Source organism: Onychomys torridus, chromosome 9 (assembly GCF_903995425.1).
Source record: "Onychomys torridus chromosome 9, mOncTor1.1, whole genome shotgun sequence".
NCBI classification, from domain to species: domain Eukaryota; kingdom Metazoa; phylum Chordata; class Mammalia; order Rodentia; family Cricetidae; genus Onychomys; species Onychomys torridus.
In genome coordinates this window covers 46,163,441-46,186,581 of record NC_050451.1, presented here as the reverse complement: position 1 = coordinate 46,186,581, position 23,141 = coordinate 46,163,441, and the positions used below count along the sequence as shown (strand labels likewise).

Genomic DNA, 23,141 nt, shown 5'->3' with positions numbered 1-23,141 from the left:
CCTGGGCAGTATAACTCCCACAGGCTCAATCTAACACAAGTAACAAACCCTAGTGATGTGTAGCCAGAGCCATGGCCTTCCTGCCTGCAGCTGGCAGAGGAGCTGCTTTCCTGTGCCTAGAGTAGCTGGCTGTGCATTTGCCCACGTTCATCCCCGAGTGGACCACGTGCCGTTTAGAACGCGGAGGTGGTTCGTTAAATGCTGCGGTTGTGACGGGGTTGGACAGGTAGAGGTCAGTTCTCCCTCCTCGCCTGAGTGGTTTTGTCGGTGCCTTTCTATCTTCTGTTGGTTTTCATCTTTAAAGGAGGAAGTGCATTTCTTCACAAAGAGATTGGACCTTAGTAATAGAGTTTGACATACCTTTAGAAAAGAAAGAAGCTAGAACAATGGCTTCGAGGTAAGTGTTAACTCAGTTAGATACTTTAGAACCCATAAAGACACAGACTGTCAACACCTGAGCTCTGTTTACTGGAGGAGTATAGATTGGAATACACTGAACTGAAAACTTAGAGTTTCTGACTCCGCTAATTGCATCAGCAGTCAGCATCGTGTTATTGTCTCGTTCCATGGTAACAATCTGTTAATAGTATCGATTCTTTTTTTTTTTTAAATGTGGAGCTGAGGATCGAACCCAGGGTCTTGTGCTTGGTAGGCAATCGCTCTACCACTGAGCTAAATCCCCAACCCCAGTATCAATTCTTTTTAAGAAAATATTTTAATCTTTTGGGTTGTTTGTGTGTTCGTTTTGAGACAGTCTTACTTTGTAGCTCTGGCTGTCCTGGAACTCTCTCTGTAGACCAGGCTAGCCTCAAACTCACAGAGATCCACCTGCCTCTGCCTCCCGAGTGCTGGGATTAAAGATGAAAATGCCTTACTTAACCTGAAGAGCAAGTTTGAGTTTATCCAGGTAAAAACTTAGGAGATGAAATCATCCAAAATTTAAGATCAGCAGGTGGATGTGTTTCCAGACGACACCCAAAGAAAGGATGATTGTCAGTAGTGAGCGTCGTCTAATAAACCGTCCTACGGCTCAAGAGCGCAGTGAACAGTGATTTATCCTTGCTCCTGACTCTAGGTTGACTTGACCATGCTGGGCACTTGTGCTCTCTGCTGTCTGCTGACTTTCCATGTCGCTCAGTCCCAGCCGCCCAGCTGGGGCTGGCCCCGCACAATAGCTTCAATCATGGTCAGAGCTGCAGCAGGCCAGCTGGGTGAGCTGGTGTCCAGCTGTACGGACCCAAGAAGAGGAAACGGAAGCAGCCAGGCTTCGTAAGGGCGAAGCCCAGAACTGGCAAAGGACTGCCTCATGCTAGTCTATTGTTTGGAGCATAGAAGAGCCTCAGCTTGTGCAGAAGAGTGCAGGCAGGGAGGACTTCCTGGTGCTCAGTTGGTCACTAGCATAGCCAGGGACACCAGCATAGAAATATGGACTCAGTCCCTGGAGTGTGATGAAGCTGTGTAACAGCTAGTGGGGGTTGCGGATGAGTTTCCGTCGACTAAAACCCTAGGTTCTTGTATCTGTGGTGGCAGATTTTCTTTATTTTTCCCAAACCTCCCTCAGTCGTGGAGTTCATAGAGTTGGAAGGAACTTGGTGGCTACTTGTCTCACACTCTTCAGATTCAGTTTTAATCTGGGGAATTTTTGTGATCTGCCCATCCAAAATTAGGAAATAAAATAGCATAGGCAGTTTTTATTACAGTGAGATTTGATGTAAGTAAATGTTCTTACCTTTAACTAAAAGTGCTATTACTTCAAAATGAAAGCAAATTAAGCCAGATTTATTTTCCTCATGTTCTAATTAAGCTTTGTTCACAAGCCCCCCTGGTTGTTACCAGGAAACAGTGAGTGTTCCCACCCTTGTTCACATTGATATTCTGCAAGTATCTGCTGATAGAATTGTGATTGTGGGGGCTTCTCCACGCATGCGCTGTGTGTACTCTGAGAGTACGCTAATAATCAGCTTCTCCACTACTAGAAATTCAGACTCTTTCTAATTCCTCCCCCTTGGCTCTGACTAGACTTTGACAGACAGCGTTATGGAGATAGGCTTTAACTATGGCTCATTTAACTTAGCCTCAAAGTAAATTTTGATATGTTAATGTTATTAATATATCAAATGTTACTAATATTTAAATTGTTTCGGGGGTTGGGTGGGGTGTACGTGTGGGAACACCCTGCATGCGCTGGTTTTTTCCTTCCACTAATTCAGGCGTCAGTCTTGGTGGCCTACATCTTCTCCTCCTGAAACATCTCACTAGAAGAATCCTTTTTTAGTCTTTATTGTTTTACAGATTTATTTTACGTGCACGCATGTTTTGCCGTATGTATGTCTGTACACCACATGTGTGCTGGTGTCAGAAGAGGGCGTTGGGTCCCCCGGAACTGGAGTTCCTGGTGTTTGTGAGCCACTATGTGGGTGCTGGGGACCAGACTGGGGCCTCTACAGGAGCAGCAAGTGCTCCTGCGTGCTGAGTCTTTGCTCCAGCTCAGAATTCTTTATTCTTAATTTTTTTTTTGCTTGTAAGTGGCTTTATGGTTTCTACAACCTTCAAAACCATGGCTGTGAATCTATACCAGTCCTTTTTTTTTTTTTTTTTTTTTAATTACTAATCTTATTTTGGTGTTGACAAGCTAGAAGATACTGTCTTATTAGTATTTCTTTGATCATTGGCAGGGCTGACAATTTTTTCATGTTGGTTTAGATTTAGAACAAATTTCTTCCTCATTCTCTACATATCAGTTACCTTTGAAAATATATTTTCCTCAGCAGTGTGTAGCAAACAGCCCCAGGGCTAAAGAAAATGGTAAACCGGGGCATGGTGGAACATACCTGTAGTTCCAACACTCGGGAGGCAGAGGCAGGTGGAGCTCTGTGAGTTCAAGGTCAGCCTGGGCTACAGAGCTAGTTCCAGGATAGCCAGAGCTGTTACACAGAGAAACCCTGTCTCGAAAACAAAACAATAACAACAACAAAGAAAACGGTAAGATGAGTGAGCTGCGGCTTCCCTGCGGCTTCCCCAGCAGGCGTGCAGGCTGCTGTCTGGGCTGACATGCTCCATGTGCCGCACAGGTGTGAGGTAGTGACTCCTTTTCCGTTCGTGTCCGCCCATTGAAGCTGCCAAGACTGCTTCCATCTTCTTCTCTGTGTCTCTGGCTTCACTGGAGCATGTTCTCAGAGCCCATGCTGAGCCTTCCAGGCTCTCTCCAGAAAGTACAAAGGCAGGGAAGATGGGTGGGCACCCTGAGTTTCACATGGCTCCCCCTGGGGCTGTTTCTGGTTAGGGCTGACAACTGTCAGTGGGATACTCTGAAACACTGTGTTCTACTGTGCTTCCAGAAGGTTCCAGGACGCCACTTAGAGAAAGGCAGAGTCAGCCTGAGAAGGACAGTGGGTGGAGCAGAAGGCCTCAGCCACTATTTGAGTATCTCTGGCATCCCTCCACTCCACCCCAGCCTGGGCAGCCACACGCTTTTCCCCTTTCTTTCTCTGTTCTCTCCAATAAATGGAATCCTTTAGGCTTGGAAACAACAGTCACCATGCCTGCAGACCTAGCCACTCTTCTCCCAACCTTGGACGAAAATCACAAGATCTGTGAGAGACCCAGAAACAGGCAGATCCAGACTGAGACAAGGCCTGGAAGACCCAGCAAGGCCAGAGCACTCCATTTCTAGTTTCTCAGCCAAACCTCATTGTTGGAATGTTAAAGCATGGGATATGGCTTTGCTAACGTTTGAAAAATGCTTCCTCACCAGGAAGGGGTGGGAGAGGATCTGCAAAGGAAATTCCTTCCTTCATACATAATAAATTGTCACTGAATTTAAATAACTTGCAGTCACAAGGGATGCTAGTAACACCATTACACTGTATAGCAACTGTAAGCCCAGCTTCTGCCTGCCTGTGAGCTGGGTGAACCTGTAAGAACAGATTTGCTCCTCAGCAGTCCCACAGGCCTCACTGGTGGTGGGGAAGCAAACCACAGAGAGAGAGAGTGTGAGATCACTGGCATTTCCAGTATGAGGGAGCCTCCCAGCTGGTTGGTTCCTGACATGCGGGTAGCCAGGCTGACGAGGCAGGGCTTCCTAACCTGAGGTGTGTTGGACAGGGAGGGCAGTGGGTGATGCTGCACTTTTCAGAACAGCTCTGAAGCTGGGTAGATGCCCTCACGTGAGAGACAGTCCTGAGAGGAGTCTGGCAGGAGGACATCAGTCAAGAAGCAGCTGTGCCTGCTGCCACCAGGGACTTGGCCTGACTGGGGCTGCAGGGCAAGGGAGTGAAGAAATAATAGCCAGCCAGACACAGAACAACAGAGAAGCTGGCGTGGGGAAGTCTGGGCTCTCAGATGGAGAAGCTGTAGTGTGTCTGTTGTATACAGTTGAACAGAGCCAGAATTGTTGCATGTAGTTGAGCAAGGAGATGTGGTGATTTCGTGTGGATAAACAAGGAGGCAGGGGTTATGGGATCTCAGTGGAATAGTCTTCGGGCAGTAATCATGGAAGGTGGAGGAGGAATCTACGGTGGACATTCTCTGTATACATTGTCACCATTCCCATATGGACCAAGAGGGAAGGCTTTGCCATTTCCAGGAGCCTAACCTGGGCTTGAGGTGACCTAGACAAAACCAGAGATAGGCATTAAGGCCTGGTAAAAGGAGCTCAACACATAGTCTTATGTAATTATGGTTAAAAGAATAAAATATGAAGTATTAGATGTATTTGATTCCAAATGCACTTAAAATCGACAAATGTCATCTTTATATTTTCTACCAGAGACAAAGGAGAAGTATAGCAGCTGATGTGGAAATGGCCCTGGAACACGGGGACACCAGTCACCTCCCTCAGTCCCTAGAGCAGCCCGAGGTAGCCTCATTTCCCAGATGAGGAAACAGATGCTCGGAGTAGGTAGAAGTCTTGTGAAGGCTGCACAACTGCTTGGCAGCAAACAGTGGTACCTGCGCGTGCATGTGCGCGTGCGCGCGCCCCCCCCCACACACACACGTGTGCACATATGCATTGAGTAGCTTGCCTCTGTATCTGAGCTCAGTTCTGTTTTTTGGCATGGTCATAGACGGCTCTAGATAAGGACTCAGAACACTGGCTCGGTGCTCTGAGAAAGGAAGGGGAAGCGCCAGGTTCCTCTGCTGGAGTTGAGCCTGACTCAGTCCTCTGGAGACCTCCTACCACACCCAATCATAACTTCATATGTATTGTCCTTGCACGCCGAGACCTGTGCTCCTGGTGGACTTAGGGAACAGATTCTGGGCTTCCTTTCGCTCGGGGGTGGAGCTCAGTGGTGGAGCATTGTCAGCATATGTGAGGCACCACAGAATAAAACCAAAGCCCAGGGCTTGGAGATTTAGCTCAGTGGTAGAGCACTTGCCTAGCAAGCTCAAGGCCCTGGGTTCGGTCCTTAGCTTTGAAAAAAAAAAAAAAAGACAAAATAACAAAACCAAAGCCCAAGCCCGTCATCGTTTGGTCTATGTGCGGGAGCGTATTTGAGAGCTGCTGTAGAAACTACAGACTTGCTAACCATGTGGTGACGGACAGACAACGCAAAGGGCAGGGCTGAAGGTTTTATTTATGAACATGCTGGCTCGTGCGTGTCACTTGGGTTCATGATTTAAAACATGCCTGCCACTCACCTAAGGCTCCACTAGACTCCTGGCTAAGTCACAGATCTTGAAGTCATGGGAGCTTGGCTTCATCTACAGGGGACAAACCCTTTTCTCCTGCTGTCCATTCCCTGGCTGTTGGCAAATTCTGGAAGTAAGGAGCTTAGGCAGATAACTCCCCTGGAAGAGACAGAGTCGTTCACACAAAGCCGCTGAACTCTAGTGCCAAAGGCCTGTGGTTAGGGGCAGCTCCACTTGGCACATTTTTAGTGGGAACAAAAGACTCCAGGTGGTGTGCTGAGATGCAGTGTTACAGCAGCCTCCCCCAAGTCCTTGAGAGTTGTGCAGACATGACCTCATCACATAGCCATGAAGTAGGGAAGGTGAGGTGTCATCACCCGGCTCCAGGTGAGGTGAGCTCTGCTACCGCCTTCTCCCTGGCAATTCCGGATGATGAACATTGGCTCTTCCCTCAAGCAAAGTACTGCCTCATAGAATCCCCACCACCATTTCCCAGCCTGCATCTTCAGCTCTCATGGCTGCCCCCCTCCCCCGTTTCTGGGTAGCGGCCCCTCAGACCTCCACCGGGGCTCACTCCTGCTTCCTTTGGCCCTCTGTCTTGTTGAGTCCCAGATCTGGCCAATGATGTTACAGGGAGTCCATCCCCCCCCCCCTTTTTTTGTCCCACTCAGCTGTCACACAGCCAGAAACAGAGGACATGATTTAATGTTGGATGATCACATGGTGAGCAGTAAGCGCTTGGTTTGTTCTAGGCACTGTGTGAAGTGGGTGGATGAAGCTGTATAATGTGGAGATTTAGACCCTGCCAGATTTCTTAGTTGTTTTTCCCCCTAAGACAGTTTCTCTGTGTAATCCTGGCTGTCCTGCAATGTGCACTGTAGAGCAGGCTAGCCTCCAACATACAGAGATGTGCCCACCTAGCGTGCCACCATACCCAGCTGATTTCTCCCAGTCCTAAGGAAGCAGGCTGGGATAAATGATGAGGTGTCATCAGGCCTGGCCAGGAACAGCGAGGACCCTGCTCTCTCTTGACAATATTTCTCTGCTCCACAGCTGGACTGCCTACTGCTGAACACCTCTGTGCGTCCCCTGTGTCCCCTGCTACCATTCTAGGGTCTCACCCAATCCTGCCCCTTTTCAGTGCCTTCTTCCCTCATTTCTCGTTTACAGTGCTTGGCACCCCCCCCCCCAAAGCCTGTTGCTGCCTTTGCCTGCCTAGCTGTCTTTCCAGTCCTACAGACGGGGCCTCAGCTGCCCAGGCCCTGCCCCCTGCGTCCTCCATCTCTGCCCTAGAGTGCCTGAAGTCCGCACCTCCAGGAGCCTCCAGTTTCATCCTCACACTATGAATGTCCCTGTTTGAAAGTTCCCTTGGAATTGTAAATAAGCAAAACCCGGATGGCCCTAGATGGGTGTTCCCTGTCACATCACATGCTCCTGGGTGTTGCTTCCACCATCCTAGTATGCCCCACCCACAGCTTCTCTGTCTCGACCCTCGTCCCTGGGTAACTTTCTCCACTTAGACTTCCCACCTTCTCCAAATACATATGTCCTTGAAAGGGCATGTCCTGTGCCATGTCTTACCTTTGGGTAGAAGGGAGCCATCTCTTCAACTCAGGGCTACTTCGCCTGCCCTTGCCTGCTGTGTGTTCATTCTACAAATACCTTTAAGGGACATGTCCTGTGCGAACAGAGCTTAGGGGCTTCATGGAGACTGCTGTACGCCCTAACTGCTGTAGATGGCTGCAGGGGGCATTGTCAACAGGAGGCTTTCAGTAGGCATCTCATAAATGGCTTCAGCAGTTTCTCTTGCTCCCATCCAGTGCATTTCCACTGATTCCAGAGTTAGCATAGAGCCGAAGAGCTGGGATCAAGGCCAGTTTCCTACTGCCATACTACTTCATTCTCGACCCACCAGTGGTCACTGAAGCTCTTTAAAAAGCCTGAGTCTCTTTCAGACCCACCATCAGAGACCCTGCACATTCTTGACATGTGTTCTTAGGGTGCACGGTGTGGTATGTACAGATGGTTGCAACTGCTTGTGTGTGCTCCAGGTCATCTGTAGCACCTGGCGGGGCCTCAGCAGCCAGAGAGAGGAGTCTCCAGTGGCTTTGTTATGGTAAAGATGGTGGTGGTGGTGGTGGTGGTGGTGGTGGTGATGATGATGAAGAAGACATGGATGATATCCCTTGCTTTCTTCCTAGGAGATGGCTGGCAGAGCTCTCAAGCAGACAGGCAGTAGGAGTATTGAAGCAGCCTTGGAGTACATCAGTAAGATGGGCTACCTGGACCCCAGGAATGAGCAGATTGTGCGAGTCATCAAGCAGACCTCCCCAGGTGAGGCTGGTGCTGTGGTCTGAGAGCAGGTCCCACAGAGAGTCAGGCCTGCCCCCGAAAGTTGGTCCTGGGGTGGTGGGGTGAACCACAGGTGGTAGTCAGTCGATCCTGGAATTCAACATAGCTGCTCACCTGACCCTCGGACACCTACCTCTCCATGGCAGCCTGTGTTACTGTCTAGAGGGTTTATGTGTCTGTTGAATTTTTCCATCTTTAAGGGCGGGAAAAGTTCAACTTTTTAAAACCTTTATTGAGGTGGGGAGAGGTCTTTGAAAAGGGAGGCTTATCAATTCCAAAAACTTTTCTTCACGTTTGATAGCTCTCAAGGTCTGCAGCTGTGAGCAGTGTTTCAGCCCTGGAAGGGACGGGGGATGCCCACGCTCTTTCCCCGGCTGTCAGGATGGTCCTCTCCTAGGTGGAGTAGATAGCCTATGGTTCCTGGGTAAAATAAAGGATGTATATAATCCCCTGCTTGGTGGCAGACCTGGGGGGAAAGCCTTCCCGTGGCAAATGAGGACATTTCAAGGGCTTTCAAAGTGTTTGTGTTCTGGTTTCTTGAGAAAGAAATTTCTTTCACCAGCTCTGACCGGCCATTGTCCTTGGGCTCTTGGCATTCTGGGGTCTGTCCTGGAGAGCAGTGCCGCAGGGAAACAGGGCCCAGCTCCGCAGCAACGGCCTTCCTGCTTAGTTGTGGTGTGGTGTGCTAGTAGCATATGCTCAGTCAGGTACACAAAGCCTCCCGTCAGCTAACTCCTGTTCACTGCCAAGGCTGCTGCGTTATTTCTGTCAGGTGTGTTAGGGGACCACGTGGGGCTTATCCCTAGAGTGAATAAGACACAGCCTTTGGATGTCAGGGTCCTCTGTCAGATCAGGCAGAGCAGAGGAATCCAAGTAGGGAAATGAAGGGGCCTTTGTCCTTTCCAGGCATCCACCTTAAATGGGGAAAGATTTTCAAAATGGAGAAGCCAGGAATAAGGAATCAGCCATCCATGTGTCTGGGTGTTTGCAGAGAGGGACTTCTTTGTGGGTTGTTTTTAAGGAGTTTTTAAAAGATTTTAAGTGTGTGGGGGGGGGGGCAGGCACTCAATTGCAATGGCATGCAGGGGCAGAATCCCCTAATGCTAGAATTACAGGCAGTTGGGAGCCGCCTGGTGTGGGTGCTGGGAACCAGACTCGGGTCCTCCCACTCTACTTACTGAGTCCTGGGTCCCCCCACTCTACTTACTAAGCTGCTTCTCCACCTCCTCTTCATGGTTTTGTTCTTAGTGAGTGCTGGGTATATATTACCTTGTTTGTCCTTAATGAAGACAGAAACCCAGCAAATCTTTAATTTGGAAAGTAGGTGAAAGGAAAATGAATTTGGACAGTGGGTACAGTTCTGCCCTTTGAAACCATGACAGTAAGTGAACTTGGCTCCCCCAAATAACTGCATGTCATGGAGAAAACCAAGTTGGCTGTCCAGGTAGTCCCCTAGCATGTCCAGAGACTGACCTTGGGTGCTGTGTCCTCTCAAGGCACCATACTCCATGACCCATGACCTTCCTTATGCTCTTTGGCCTTTAGCCCCATCATCCATTCCCCACTACCCTGCATGCCGCACCGGTTTCTGCTGGGGCAGGACCCACCCTGTCAGGACTCTCAGTAGAAGACCTTATACATTTGCCCAAGCCCAAAGATAAGGCTAATGTGAGGACCGACCTGCAAGTAGCGGCCCAGCGGTCCCATGTGCTCTCAGGCTGACTTCTCATTCTTTCCTCTGCAGGAAAGGGCCTGGTGCCCACCCCGGTGACACGGAGGCCCAGTTTTGAGGGCCCGGGAGAAGCATTCCCATCCTACCACCAGCTGGGTGGTGCAAACTATGAAGGCCCCGCTGCGCTGGAGGAGATGCCACGGCAATATTTAGACTTGCTCTTCCCTGGGGTCAGCACTCACAGCACCCCTGGTCACCAGCACCCTCCCAAAGGCTACAGCACAGCGGTGGAGGCAGGTGCGCACTTTCCGGGCACACACTATGGTCGTGCCCACCTGCTAGCAGAGCAGCCAGGATACGGGGTGCAGCGCAGCCCCTCCTTCCAGAGCAAGACAACACCAGACACCTACTCCGGCCTGGCCAAAGCCCAGGGCGGCCCTCCTGCCAGCCTTGCCTTCCCTGCCCATGCTGGGTTGTACACTACTGCACACCACAAGCCGGCCACTGTGGCACCTGGGGCCCACCCACTGCATGTGTTGGGTGCCCGGGGCCCCACATTCTCTGGCGACAGCCCCCCACAAGCAGTGCTAGCGCCATCCAGGAACAGCCTCAACGCCGACTTGTATGAGATGGGCTCCCCAGTGGCCTGGTCTGCAGCACCACTGGCACGCCGAGACTCGATGCAGAAGCAGGGTCTAGAGGCCACACGGCAGCACGTGGCCTTTCGGGCAGGCCCCAGCAGGACAAACTCCTTCAGCAGCCCACAGCCCGAGCCCTCGCTGCCCGCCCCCAACACGGTCACCGCAGTGACAGCTGCTCACATCCTGCACCCTGTGAAGAGCGTGCGTGTGCTGCGGCCCGAGCCCCAGACAGCTGTGGGGCCCTCACACCCTGCCTGGGTGCCTGCACCCACAGCACCTGCCACTGAGGGCCTGGAGACCAAGGAGGGCAGCACAGGCCAGCACCCGCTGGACGTGGACTACGGTGGCTCTGAGCGCAGGTGCCCGCCGCCGCCTTACCCGAAGCACCTGCTGCTGCCCAGCAAGGCCGAGCAGTACAACCTGGACCTGGACAGCCTGTGTACCGGTGTGGAGCAGAGTCTGCGAGGGGGCGCCGAGCAGGACAGGAGCGACAAGAGCCACAAGGGTGCCAAGGGAGACAGAGCTAGCAGGGACAAGAAGCAGATCCAGACCTCCCCGGTGCCAGTCCGAAAGAACAGCAGGGATGAGGAGAAGAGAGAGTCACGCATCAAGAGCTACTCCCCATACGCCTTCAAGTTCTTCATGGAACAACACGTGGAGAACGTCATCAAAACCTACCAGCAGAAGGTCAGCCGCAGGCTGCAGCTGGAGCAGGAAATGGCCAAAGTAATTTCTCACTTCCTTCTTACTCCGTTCCCAGCTTCCTTGTCCATGGTTAGCAGCTGTACACCTTCGGCACACGCCCACCTCATAGACCTGGGCATGAGCCAGACGCTGAGAAGCCACAGTGTGTGGTCTCCCTTTTGCTTCCCTCCTGAGGACCCTGCAAGTACATCAGCAAACTGATTAGTGTGGTGTGTCCTTATTTTGAAGAAAGTACAAGGATTGCCTGCTATTAACATTTTAAAAGAACGTACAGAAAAGTCTTCTAAATTAGATGGTTTTAGAGAGAAATGCAATATTGGTGGTCATCCAGATTAATAAATAGTGCTTTTAGTTTGCTTTGATACAGCATGTTCATCTGTAGCCCCCATTGAACTGGGTCTCCCAGTCCTGCCCCAGCTTCAGATGCCAGGGTTGTAAGTATGTTCCACAGTGCCTAGCCCACGAGTCAGTGTGTGTGTGTATTGTTTTATTTTAGATTTGTTTTCTTTTCATGTGTATGAGTGTTTTGCCTGCATGTATATTTATTTGCTTGTGCCAGTGACGGCCAGAAGAGGGCTTTGGATCCCCTGGAACTAGAGTTATAGACAGTGGTGAGCCACCATGTGGGTGCTGGGGACTGAACCTGGGTCCTCTGGAAGAGTGGCCGGTTCTCCTAACCACAGCCATCTCTCCAACTCCAGTAAAATAGTGTTTTAAACATTCTGTAATTGATACTGTAAAGTACTAGGGAAGGTAAATTTTATGACATTATTTTAAATTTAATTGTGATAGTAAATTACATTGCACAAGCCCGTCATTGCAAATTCTAAAACTTAAGTTTGTGTTTTCATTTCCTGTTGGTCCAGATTCATTGCCTGTTTTCTGTTTTCTCGTTTTCTTTGAACTACTAAAATACTAGATTACGAATTCCAGGAATGTTTTCCACAGATTTTTTTTTTTTTTTTTGGTAGTAGTGGTGGTGGCTCTCCCTGGCTTTTAGAACCTAAAATCACCTAGAAAAGGTATTTTCTTTGGATTCCATATTTGCATATATGTGTATGGATGTTCGTACAGAGATAGATGTCCATGTCCATATACAAAGATCAAGGCTGGCTGGAATCTCACCTGTAGTCTGGTAGATGTAGCCTTTCTGAAGAGCCCTAGCTGTTCCAAGGTATTCCTGCCCAACACACTTGGCTGCCGTGGGGTCCGTATAACATGACTTTGTGATTTTCCTTGTGTGCAGGCTGGACTCTGTGAGGCTGAGCAGGAGCAGATGAGGAAAATCCTCTACCAGAAAGAGTCCAACTACAACAGACTAAAGAGGGCAAAAATGGACAAGTCCATGTTTGTGAAAATCAAAACTCTGGGCATCGGTGCCTTCGGAGAAGTCTGCCTTGCCTGTAAGGTGGACACTCACGCGCTCTATGCCATGAAGACTCTGAGGAAGAAAGACGTCCTGAACCGCAACCAGGTGGCCCACGTCAAGGCTGAGAGGGACATCTTGGCTGAGGCAGACAATGAGTGGGTGGTCAAACTGTACTACTCCTTCCAGGACAAGGACAGCCTGTACTTTGTGATGGACTACATCCCCGGTGGGGATATGATGAGCCTGCTGATCCGGATGGAAGTCTTCCCTGAGCACCTGGCCCGGTTCTACATCGCAGAGTTGACTCTGGCCATTGAGAGTGTCCACAAGATGGGCTTCATCCACAGGGACATCAAACCCGACAACATCTTGATCGACCTGGATGGTCACATTAAGCTGACAGATTTTGGCCTCTGCACCGGGTTCAGGTGGACTCACAATTCCAAGTACTACCAGAAAGGTACTGCTTCAGGCCTTCTGTGTGTCACCCCCCCCACCCCATGGGGACAGCCCCACCCGGTGCCACATAGTCCTTATGGCACCTGCTCGTTTCTAACTGGTCTATTGGTGGGTTACTGTGATTTATGCGGCATGCTTCCCTTCCTAAAGGGGTGCGATGATATGTGGAGGGTATTTTCTTTGTTAGCGGACTTTCTTACGATATTTTATTGATCACTAAAGGCTTTTATAAAGAACTTCCACACTGCCCTATTAAAAGAAACCCTGAAAAGTAAGTCCCAAGGCTCCTGGAGTAGTTGTTCAGTGACACTCAGTGACTGGCATGCAGGAGCCCCTGGGTTTGTCAGTGGAAGAAGAGTTTGTGCTGACGTGACCAGAATTACTGTTTGAAGCTGTGGCTTTGCTGCAGTGTGGAGTCTCAAAACTGATGTTCTTTTTCTGCTCTTTTCTGTCACTGCACCTTTTCCCTGGGTAAAGGGAACCACATCAGACAAGACAGCATGGAGCCTGGTGACCTCTGGGATGATGTCTCCAACTGTCGCTGTGGAGACAGACTGAAGACCCTGGAGCAGAGAGCCCAGAAGCAGCACCAGCGGTGCCTGGCTCACTCTCTGGTTGGGACACCAAATTACATCGCCCCCGAGGTGCTTCTCCGCAAAGGTATGCCCCCCTGCTGCCCTCCTCTGATCGCGGAAGAGCTTCAGCAACAGGTGCCCAGGACTCTTAAGTATTCTGATTATATTTTTGTGCCCCGAGGCACCTGAGAGCTTGATGGTTTCCCTAGCAACAGGGCTCCATCATCTTACCTCTGATCTGGACGGGCCTTTGCTTTCACCATGATGCAGCCACTGTTTCCTCACCCTCTTAACTGAGGGGTGTGGGTTGTGGGCTTTCCACCTCAGATCCAACAGAATGACTCTCCAATTAACTGGCTTTTTCAGAGTCAGCTAGGGACTGGAGAGATGGCTCTCTGGTTAAGAGCACTGGCTGCTCTTCCAGAAGACTCAGGTTCAGTTCCCAGCATCTACACAGCTGCTCACAGCTAACAGTGTTTCCAGGGTGATACAGCGCCCTCTTCCGGCCTCCACAGGCTCTGTACACAAATGGCACATACACATACATGCAGGGGAAACACCCATACACATAAAAATAAGTCAGTTAACTAACAAATACAGTCAGCTGATGAAACTGCCTGGGGTCATAGGGCCACTGCCCTCCCTAGCCCATCATTTCCAAGCTCTAGTTCACCTCTGTCTTGTCCAGGCTGGGTTACTCCATTTCTGACTCACAAATTAATTCTCCACGTTGGGCCTAAAACTCCTATAGGGGAGGTAGTATGTGCAGACCTTAATGGGCATCAGATTACTAGTTGGTGAAATTCGTTTCCTGGATGGTCTGGACAGTGTCTGCATCAGAACTGGAGGAACCCTAGTGTGTACTTGGTCTACCGTGACAGTGGGCTGTCAGCTGGACCTTGTAGCTAATCCAGACACAGTCTTTCCGTTCACATTGTGTCTTTAGACCTAGTCTAACTTGGCTCAGTGTGGTGGTCTGATGTGGGCTGCTGATTCACTCAGCCCTGTACACAAAGATGTCTCCTGAAAACTTGCAGATGCTAGTTCTGGTGCCTGGGAGAGGTCCCACACTCCAGCCATGAGTACTATTTTATAGAAACCATGGGCAAGGATTATTCTGCAGCCATCAGTGCCAAGAGGGACGAAGGTAGAATCCAAAGCTCCAACGAGTTGCTCCTGTTCCAGAGCCTACTACCAAGCCTTGCTTGACTGAGGTGTGAGGCCCTGAAGGAACAGTGGGAAAATATCAAAGATAAATGAACCTGTTCCACAGCCTCCTTGTAGGCAGCCCGACCACCCTAGGTGGGAGCTCTGGGAGGGTACTTGGCTTCACCAGTGCCTTGATGAGCTGTTAAATTGTCCACTGCCACAGTTCCTTCTTGTTTATTTTTGCTTTTGAGACATCAGGGCCTCTCTACATAGACTCCATGTTCTTCAGCATCATCCCAAACAGATTTATAAACTTCCCTAGGAAGTCGTCCTACTTTCTACACCTGCCCCATACCCAGTGGGTCAAGCACTACCAAACCTGAGTTCAGTCCTTAAGACCCACATGGCAGAAGGAGGGAGCAGACACCCACAAGGTGTCCTTTGACTTCCAAACATATGCCATAGTGCGTACACACACACACACACACACACACACACACACACACACACACACACACACTCGCTCTCTCTCAGATAGTTATAAAAAATTAATTACTGTCTTGTCATCTTACTATAAAATCATCCTGTGTTTATGAAGACCAGTGATTAAAAATAAGAAAATTCAAATGTCTGTAGCCACGTGATATCTATTTACACCTTTGTGTGAGCCCATTGTATCTTCCAGTCTGAGGCCCCTGCCTGAGGACATGCATTTAAGCAGGTCTGTCCTTGTAGCATCCCAGTCCATCTAAGTGTTCAGGCCCCAAGGGGAGCCTGTGCTGAGGGGCTGAGGGAATGCTGTCTTCAGGGTACACACAGCTCTGGGACTGGTGGAGTGTGGTATGTAGTCCATCTAGGTGCACATGCCCTGAGGGGAGTCTGCTGTGGGGCTGAGAGAATGCTGTCTTTCAGGGTACACACAGCTCTGTGACTGGTGGAGTGTTGGCGTGATCCTTTTTGAGATGTTGGTTGGGCAGCCACCTTTCTTGGCACCTACCCCCACGGAAACCCAGCTGAAGGTAAGCAAGGAGTGTGTGCCCATGTGATGCAGAGCACCGTGCTTTTTACAATCCTTGGCCAGTTTTGACCTCTCCTCTGACACCCAATAGACTAGAAATGGCAGTTATTTGTGGTGGGATTTTCCAAAGAAAGGTTCTGTTACTTTTCCTGTACTTTTGAATTTTTTAATATTAAAACAAAGCTAGACCTGAGTTTTGTATACCTGTAACTTTATTTAAACCATTGCTGGCTGGCTGTCTGCCCTGGTGGTATGTCCAGGCAGGAACTACACACAGTGAAATTCAAGCGGCAGCTGTGGAGCAGCCCCTGCCTGCCGTGTCCTGAAGAGAACATCAGCCCTGTGCTCATGTGGACGCTCTTTCACCGTGGCTATAATTAGCAGCTCGGTGGTCCGGCTGCTTGTGTCTAGCCCCAGTACTCACTGAAATAATTGAACCTATCAGCTAATCATTCAGTAATTCATTTTAGATTCACAGCCACTTTCTGAATGAGAAATCCTTAATCAGTTCAGAGTTAAGCTGAAAATCTGAACTCTTGAGTATCGGATTTACAGAAGCAAATTTTTATGACCTGATCAGTCCATGGTGGAGTGAAATAAACAGGAACAGCTGGGCGGTGGTGACACATGCCTTTTATCCCAGCATTAGGGAGCCAGAGGCTGGTGGATCTGAGTTCAAGGCCAGCCTACTCTATAGAGGGGTTTCCTGGACAGCTAGAACTACACAGAGAAAACTACACTGTTCAGGAGAGAAAGGAGGGGAAGGGAGGGGGAAAGAGAGAGGGAGGGAGGGAGAGAGAGAGTGTTTGTGTCTGTCTGTGAACCAAAGCTCTGAACAGCACAATTGGTTTTGGCATTTTCTGCTTACTAGCTGAACTACTGAACCACTCACTAATCTGCCTACGTGATAGTAGTAAGCCAGATGCTTTTTTATTGTGGCAAAATAGGTATGACATGAAATTTACATTCAGCTGTTTTGAAGTGTATGAGCTGTTAGCCTTAAGCGTGTTCACACAGGGCTTTGCAAACCATGTCTGGATATTTTTGTCTCACATAGAAACTTCGTACCCATTGAATAACGGCTCCTGCCCCTCTCCCCAGCCGCTTGTACTCTTGGTCTCCGATTAGAGCAGGCACCCCACAGACGTGGAGTTCTGCACTTACTGTTTGTCTTATTTGCACTGCCTCCTTTCACCGTGTGTGTGTGTGTGTGTGTGTGTGTGTGTGTGTGTGTGTGTGTATGTATGTGTGTATATATATACATGCAAAGGTTCATCCCTGTTTGTGTGTGTGTATGTGTGTATATATATACATGCAAAGGTTCATCCCTGTTTGTGTGTGTGTATGTATGTATATATGTGTGTGTGTATGTATATATGTGTGTATATGTATATGTGTATGTGTGTGTATATATATATATATACATGCAAAGGTTCATCCCTGTTTGTGTGTGTATGTATGTATATATGTGTGTGTGTATGTATATATGTGTGTATATGTATATGTGTATGTGTGTGTATATATATATATATACATGCAAAGGTTCATCCCTGTTTGTGTGTGTGTAGATGCCTGCCTTCTAAGACTGAATTACAGTCCTTTGCATGCGTGCCCTGTGTTTTGATTGCCCGTTCACCGGCTGACAGGAGTCTGGGTATCCCCTGCCTCTTGGCTCCTGTGACTAGTGCTGCTGCGCACACAGACGCGTAGCCCTGCTTCAAGCCCTCCTCAATGATTCTGGACTCACACCCAGAAGACGGTTCTATGCTTCCCTCTTAGAACAGCCACACTGTTTTGTGTGTATGCATTCCTCCATCCTTTCTTCTTGGGACAGTCTCACCTTACATGGACCAGGCTGACTTTAAACTTGAGACATCTCCTGTCCCAGTCTGCAGTTCCTCAGTTCTGAGACTACACCTCTGAACCACGGTGCTTGGCAACTTCTGTATTCCCTTTCACTCCGGTAGTGCACCAGACTCCATTTTATCCATATCCTTGCCGCCACCTACTGGTGCCCATCTGCCTTGGCCTCCTGCGTGTCAGGATTGCAGGCATGCACCACCAATGCAGTCATCCTTCCGGGTGGGTGTGAGGTGGTGTGTCACCAGGGTCTTCATTCGGGGTTCCCTGGTCGTTAGTGATATTAAGCATGTGCCCCCCATACTCATTTACCGATCGTAGATTTTTATGAGAATGGCCAGTCTTTAATCCTGTTCTAACATTCAGATGATTTGTTGGTGGAGTTCTCTATGCATTCTAGATATTAAGTCCTTTACACATGTATGCTTTGCAGATGCAGTCTGTTTGATGGGCGCTCTTTATTCTTAGTAAGGTCCCAGTAGCATAGCCCTGCCTGGCCTGGAACTCCCCATGTAGACCAGACGGCCTTGAGCCTGCAGCTGGCCTGCCCCACTTCTGAAGCGCTCAGATGCTAGATATGTACCATTGTCCATGGCACAAAAGTTTGTAATGTTCATGAAATCCAGCATACTTTTTCTTTCCTGCTGGTGTCTTGGTATCATAAACAAGAAGACCTGGGTCACGTTTCATAAATATCCCCCTCCCCCCCCTCCCCGGAGTACTGGGATTAAAGGTGTGAGCCACCACTGCTTGGCCCACATTTCATAGTTGTAGTCTCTCTGATACACCTGTGGGTACACTGTCCAGTCCCACTCTGGGCCCAAGCCTGACCAAAGCAGATGTTAGGTTTTTCTTCATAGTACACACGGCTTCATGACAGATAATAACAGTTCATGACCACCCAGATGAGGCCAAGGCCAGCTGGGGTCAGTTATCTCAAAGAAAAGAAAAATTCCAGAGTCCAGCTGCCAGCCTCAGTCCATACCAAAGTGGGCAGCACGGTGGAGGCCCCAGAAAGCCATTGCCATAGCTGAAGAGCTTAGTGAGAGGCTCGGCCCCTCAGCTGGCCCAGGCTGCAGCAGTGCAGGCTCAAGACCCGGGTTGGGGAAGCTCTAACCCAGCTCTGCTCCGCAGGTCATCAACTGGGAGAACACGCTGCACATCCCCACGCAGGTGAAGCTGAGCGCCGAGGCCCGGGACCTCATCACCAGGCTGTGCTGTGCGGCCGACAGCCGCCTGGGCAGGAATGGGGCGGACGACCTCAAGGCCCACCCGTTCTTCAGCGCCATCGACTTCTCCCGCGACATCCGGAAGCAGCCCGCGCCCTACGTCCCCACCATCAGCCACCCCATGGACACCTCCAATTTTGACCCGGTGGATGAAGAAAGCCCCTGGCACGAGGCCAGCGGGGAGAGCGCCAAGGCCTGGGACACGCTGGCCTCTCCCCACAGCAAGCACCCAGAGCACGCCTTCTACGAGTTCACCTTCCGCAGGTTCTTCGATGACAACGGCTACCCTTTCCGGTGCCCGAAGCCCTCGGAGCCGGCCGAGAGCGCAGACCCCGAGGATGCGGAGCTGGGGAGTGCGGCCGCCGCCGAGAGCTGCCAGCCGGTGTATGTGTAAGCAGCCCCGTGATCACATCTCGGGAAGCCCCGGGCTTTGACAAGAAAACCCCAAACAAGATTGTTCAAAGACCAACTCAAGTTGAGGGATCCTTCATTTCTAGTTCTGGCTAATGGGCAACAGGGAGGGTCACCATGACTTGGAATTGGTCCTTTGAAGACCTTCACTGCATTAAAACAATGTTTTTTAAAGTTTAGTACAATATGGAAAGAGCACTTATTTTATGGATACCCGTTTTTTCCTTACTAAATCATAAGGATAACTTTGACAAGTCATGCTGCTGTTACTTCTGTTTGTCTTCTATGTGCTAGCACTTGTCCACATGTAGAAAAGAAGTCAGAACTGAAGAGCATGTGATAGAAAGAAGTCTGTGCAATAAGTGGGAGAAGACCGCGCTCCGCTCCAAGTCACGAAGGCCGCGTATCTACACAGTGGCTTTGTTTTATAGTTTCCCCACATTTCAGAGTTGTGATGTAATGTTTAAAAGCTGCTTTTGTGCTTTTTTTCTTTGCATATTACAGTATCCTAGAGAGAGTGACACAGAGGTTATGGGCGGTCCGTGTCTGAGGTGTGGAAAGCTCTGCCTGAGCAGGGTTTTCTATTATAATTTACCATATCTTGCCATTCACAGCAGGTCCTGTGAATATGTTTTTAAATGAGGTATTCTAGAAAGTGTGCTGATAATGTATTGTGTGGGTGATGATTGTAGCCCTTATTGTTAAAGAAATGCTTATATGTAACTGAAGTGTGATTTTTTTTTTAAGCGTGTGTGTCTTGGATATGACTGGGTTCTTTGGGAGGCAAATGTAAACGTTTGTCATATAAAACACATCAAAAGGGATTAATTCAGCTATGCCAAAACATTGGGTATAATCATAGCACTCTGTCCACTTTCCTAGTCAGTATGCCGTCAGTCTTGGTATGGGGAGAGCTGTAGCGGGGACCTAAGTTTTTTCACTAATGGGTTCCCACACCAAACTGTGAGGTAAGTGTTGTTTCCTGTTTTCTCAGTCAGCCAAGGCGTCACCGTGAGACTCAGTCCTCCTGTGATTCCCTCACGGCGAGGTGTCAGATCTTAAGATGGCTTAACCAACACATTTTTCTAACTTTGTAAAAAGAAAAAAAGATTCTTCAAAGTGTCATTGAAGTACAAAACAAAAACAAGCCATACATTTTTTCTTAGACATATAGGTGTATATATAACTATAGATAAACACACAAAATATTCCTTACTTCAAATTAGTATGGTTCCTATTTAAAGTGATTATATTTGAATACATTCAATTTCTTTTGCTTTGTAAAAGATGGAATGCATCACATTTTCATTTTACTATTCCACATATTTTCCTGGAGGTTCTTAGCAAAATGTATTCCGTTACTTAGTATATATCTAGGCAGGAACACTTACAAATTTATCTATGTCTAAGAAACATTCCTGTGTCCTGGTTTACATTTGTATGAATGGCATATTCTGAAGTCTGCTGGGCTTGTATTGTGACTTACAGTATTCTTGCTATTTTGTAGTAATGCCGTGTTATTTACAGTGCTCTGACATAGTTTCATGTGGTAGGTTCTTTCTCAGGAACTCGATTTAACTATTATTTATTGATATATCATTGCCTTTGAAAGCTTCTACTGGCACAATTTATTATTAAAACTTTAAAGCCAAGTCTCTTCGTTGGTGGTGTTTTGTTGAAGCCTATAAGGTCTTACATAATAAACATTTTCCTACTGATTTACCGGCCTCCAGGTTTCTGACAACAGAGGGCAGAGAGAGTGAGTCCAAATCAACCTAAGATAGTGTGACATCTGTAAACGGTAAAATAGGGATAAATATGCCTCTTGAGGCTTTCTGAGTGGGTTGTGATTCAAATAGAGACGATAGGAATCAAAAGTGCAAGCAGTTACAACTCCTCCTGTGTCATCACAGCGTGGACGTGTGGCGTCCCCTCAAGCTGTGATGCTGCTAGAAACAGCTGGACGTAGGGGCTCTGCCTTAACCCAGGGATTAGCCCTCGCTGCTGCATCCTTTCCTTTCAGTACTGGGAGGTGTAGAAAGCAGGTGAGGAGGAGTAGGAAGCCCCTGGGGATGCATGCTGGGCCCTGGCCCCTTCTTAACTCTCCGCTTCTGTCCGCAGCAGAGCGAGTTGCTTTGCTGAGAGATCAGCCTCACCTCAGGCCCACACGTGGAGCAGGCTGCCCATAAGCCAAGACAGCCAGTCCCTCTGGTGAAGACTGACAAGCTCACAGCCTTTTGTTTGAAATAGTTCGCATTTGGTTTGCTCTGGGGTATGCTTTCTTTTGAATAGATCCAGTCATATGGTTTAAAAAGTCATTTCATTTCCCTATAGACAACAAATGGCCATGATGTGCATCCTGAGAGACGTGCAGTGTAAGGAGAAATCTACTGAAACCCACAAGAACATTGTGGGGTTTTGTTTGTTTGTTTGTTTGTTTGTTTTTGTTTTTAATCCATTTTCTTGACAGTAGGTCTCAGCACGGAAACTCTTAGCAGTGTTGAGATTGAACCCAAGGCCTCATGCATGCCAAGTGCTGCATTAAACTTGACCCCCAACTCTCTTCACTCTTTATTGTTACTCCATAGCATCTCATTGAGGTTTTAGAAACAGCCTCCACATATGGACATTCAGTTTCTGGGTTGGTTGGTTGGTTGGTTGGTTGGTTGGTTTTGATACAGGGTCTCACCATGTAGCCTTTGCTATCCATGAACTCCCTCTGTAGACCAGGCTGGCCTAGAACTCAGAGCTCTGCCTGCCTCTGCCTCCCTAGTGCTAGGATTAAAGGTGTGCACCACCGTGCCAGGTTTGCCTCCGTTTTGTTAGCTTGCTTGCTTTCTGAGGAACCTCTATACCGATTTCCGTGTAGCTATACAAACTTCTGTTCCCACCACCTGAGAATAAGCATTCCCCTTTCTACATCCTTGCCAGTATGTGTTTTCTCTTTTTCTTTTTTTTTTTTTTTTTTTTTTTTTTTTTTTTTTTTTTTGTTTTCCGAGACAGGGTTTCTCCGTGTAGCTTTGGAGCCTGTCCTGAAACTCGCTTTGTAGACCAGGCTGGCCTCGAACTATCGGCCTGCCTCTGCCTCAAGTGCTGGAATTAAAGGCGTGCGCCACCACTGCCCCACCAGTATGTGTTTTCTTAATGGTAGCCATTCTGACTTCAGTGAGATTGAACTTCAAAGTTGCTTTAATTTGTGTCTCCCTGTTAAGAGTGCTGAATGTGCTTTTTAAGTATTTGTTGACCAGTGTGTGTTGGCTGTAGTATTAAGGCAACTCCATGTAGTTTAAAGGGAGGTTTATTTTGTGGGATAACTTACAAGTAAAGGCTACAGGGTCTGGGAAAGGTGTAGCGCAGTCCAGCAGTGTTCTCTGGAAAATTCTGCTCGGTCTGCCTTCAGCATCCAGGATCCAGGAACCAAGAGAGCCGGCACATCCGGATCTTGGGTCTTAAAGGACTCCTGTCTCGGCCCTGCCTTGTAGGCATGACAGTTACCGAAACCTCAGTGGGGGTAGTACTTCCAGGTCAAAGCTGGAACAGCTACCCACTACCAGTGTGTTGTCTATTCTGTTTATTAGCCATTTATTGAGTGTATGATTCTTTTGATGTTTAATATCATACATCCTCAGTATTAATTTGTCTAATGTGTAGTTGGCAAAGATCTTTTTCCCCATCCTATAAACAGACTGTATTAGTTACTTTCTATTGCTTTGGTAAAACACCTCAACCAAGGCAACTTAGAAGAGAGTTCATTTGGGCTTGTGGCCACAGAGGGTTAGAGTCCATGATGATGGCATGGAGGCTGGGTCACAGGAGTGGTAAACTGAGGATTAACTCTTAACATTCCAAATGGCCTTGACTAGTGACACACCTGCACCAGGACCACACCTCCTAAGCCTCCCAAACACCTCTGAGGACGGGCGTTCAGATGCCTGTGAGTGTGGAGGACATCTCATTCGGACTACATGGATTACCTGTTCACTCCAGTTTCCTCTCCTGAGCTGCCCCTACCTTAGCCTGAAGGTGCTGGGTGCTGAAAAGAAAGGTGTGGCTGTCACATCCAGCTTTAC

General features: G+C 48.7%; 1 protein-coding gene across 3 annotated transcripts in view; it reads left to right on the top strand.

The window, feature by feature from the left end:
- The window catches only part of Lats2 (large tumor suppressor kinase 2), a 55,071-nt gene extending 34,348 nt beyond the window's left edge, over positions 1-20,723 (top strand). For all 3 annotated transcript variants that reach the window (XM_036199327.1, XM_036199325.1, XM_036199328.1), the window contains 6 exons: positions 7,833-7,965; positions 9,728-11,022; positions 12,248-12,830; positions 13,307-13,489; positions 15,466-15,572; positions 18,566-20,723. In XM_036199327.1, coding sequence (XP_036055220.1) covers positions 7,833-7,965; positions 9,728-11,022; positions 12,248-12,830; positions 13,307-13,489; positions 15,466-15,572; positions 18,566-19,054 — 2,790 coding nt within the window. In that variant the 3' untranslated portion in view covers positions 19,055-20,723. The remainder of the gene's footprint in view (positions 1-7,832; positions 7,966-9,727; positions 11,023-12,247; positions 12,831-13,306; positions 13,490-15,465; positions 15,573-18,565) is intronic.
- Positions 20,724-23,141: the final 2,418 nt, after the last annotated feature.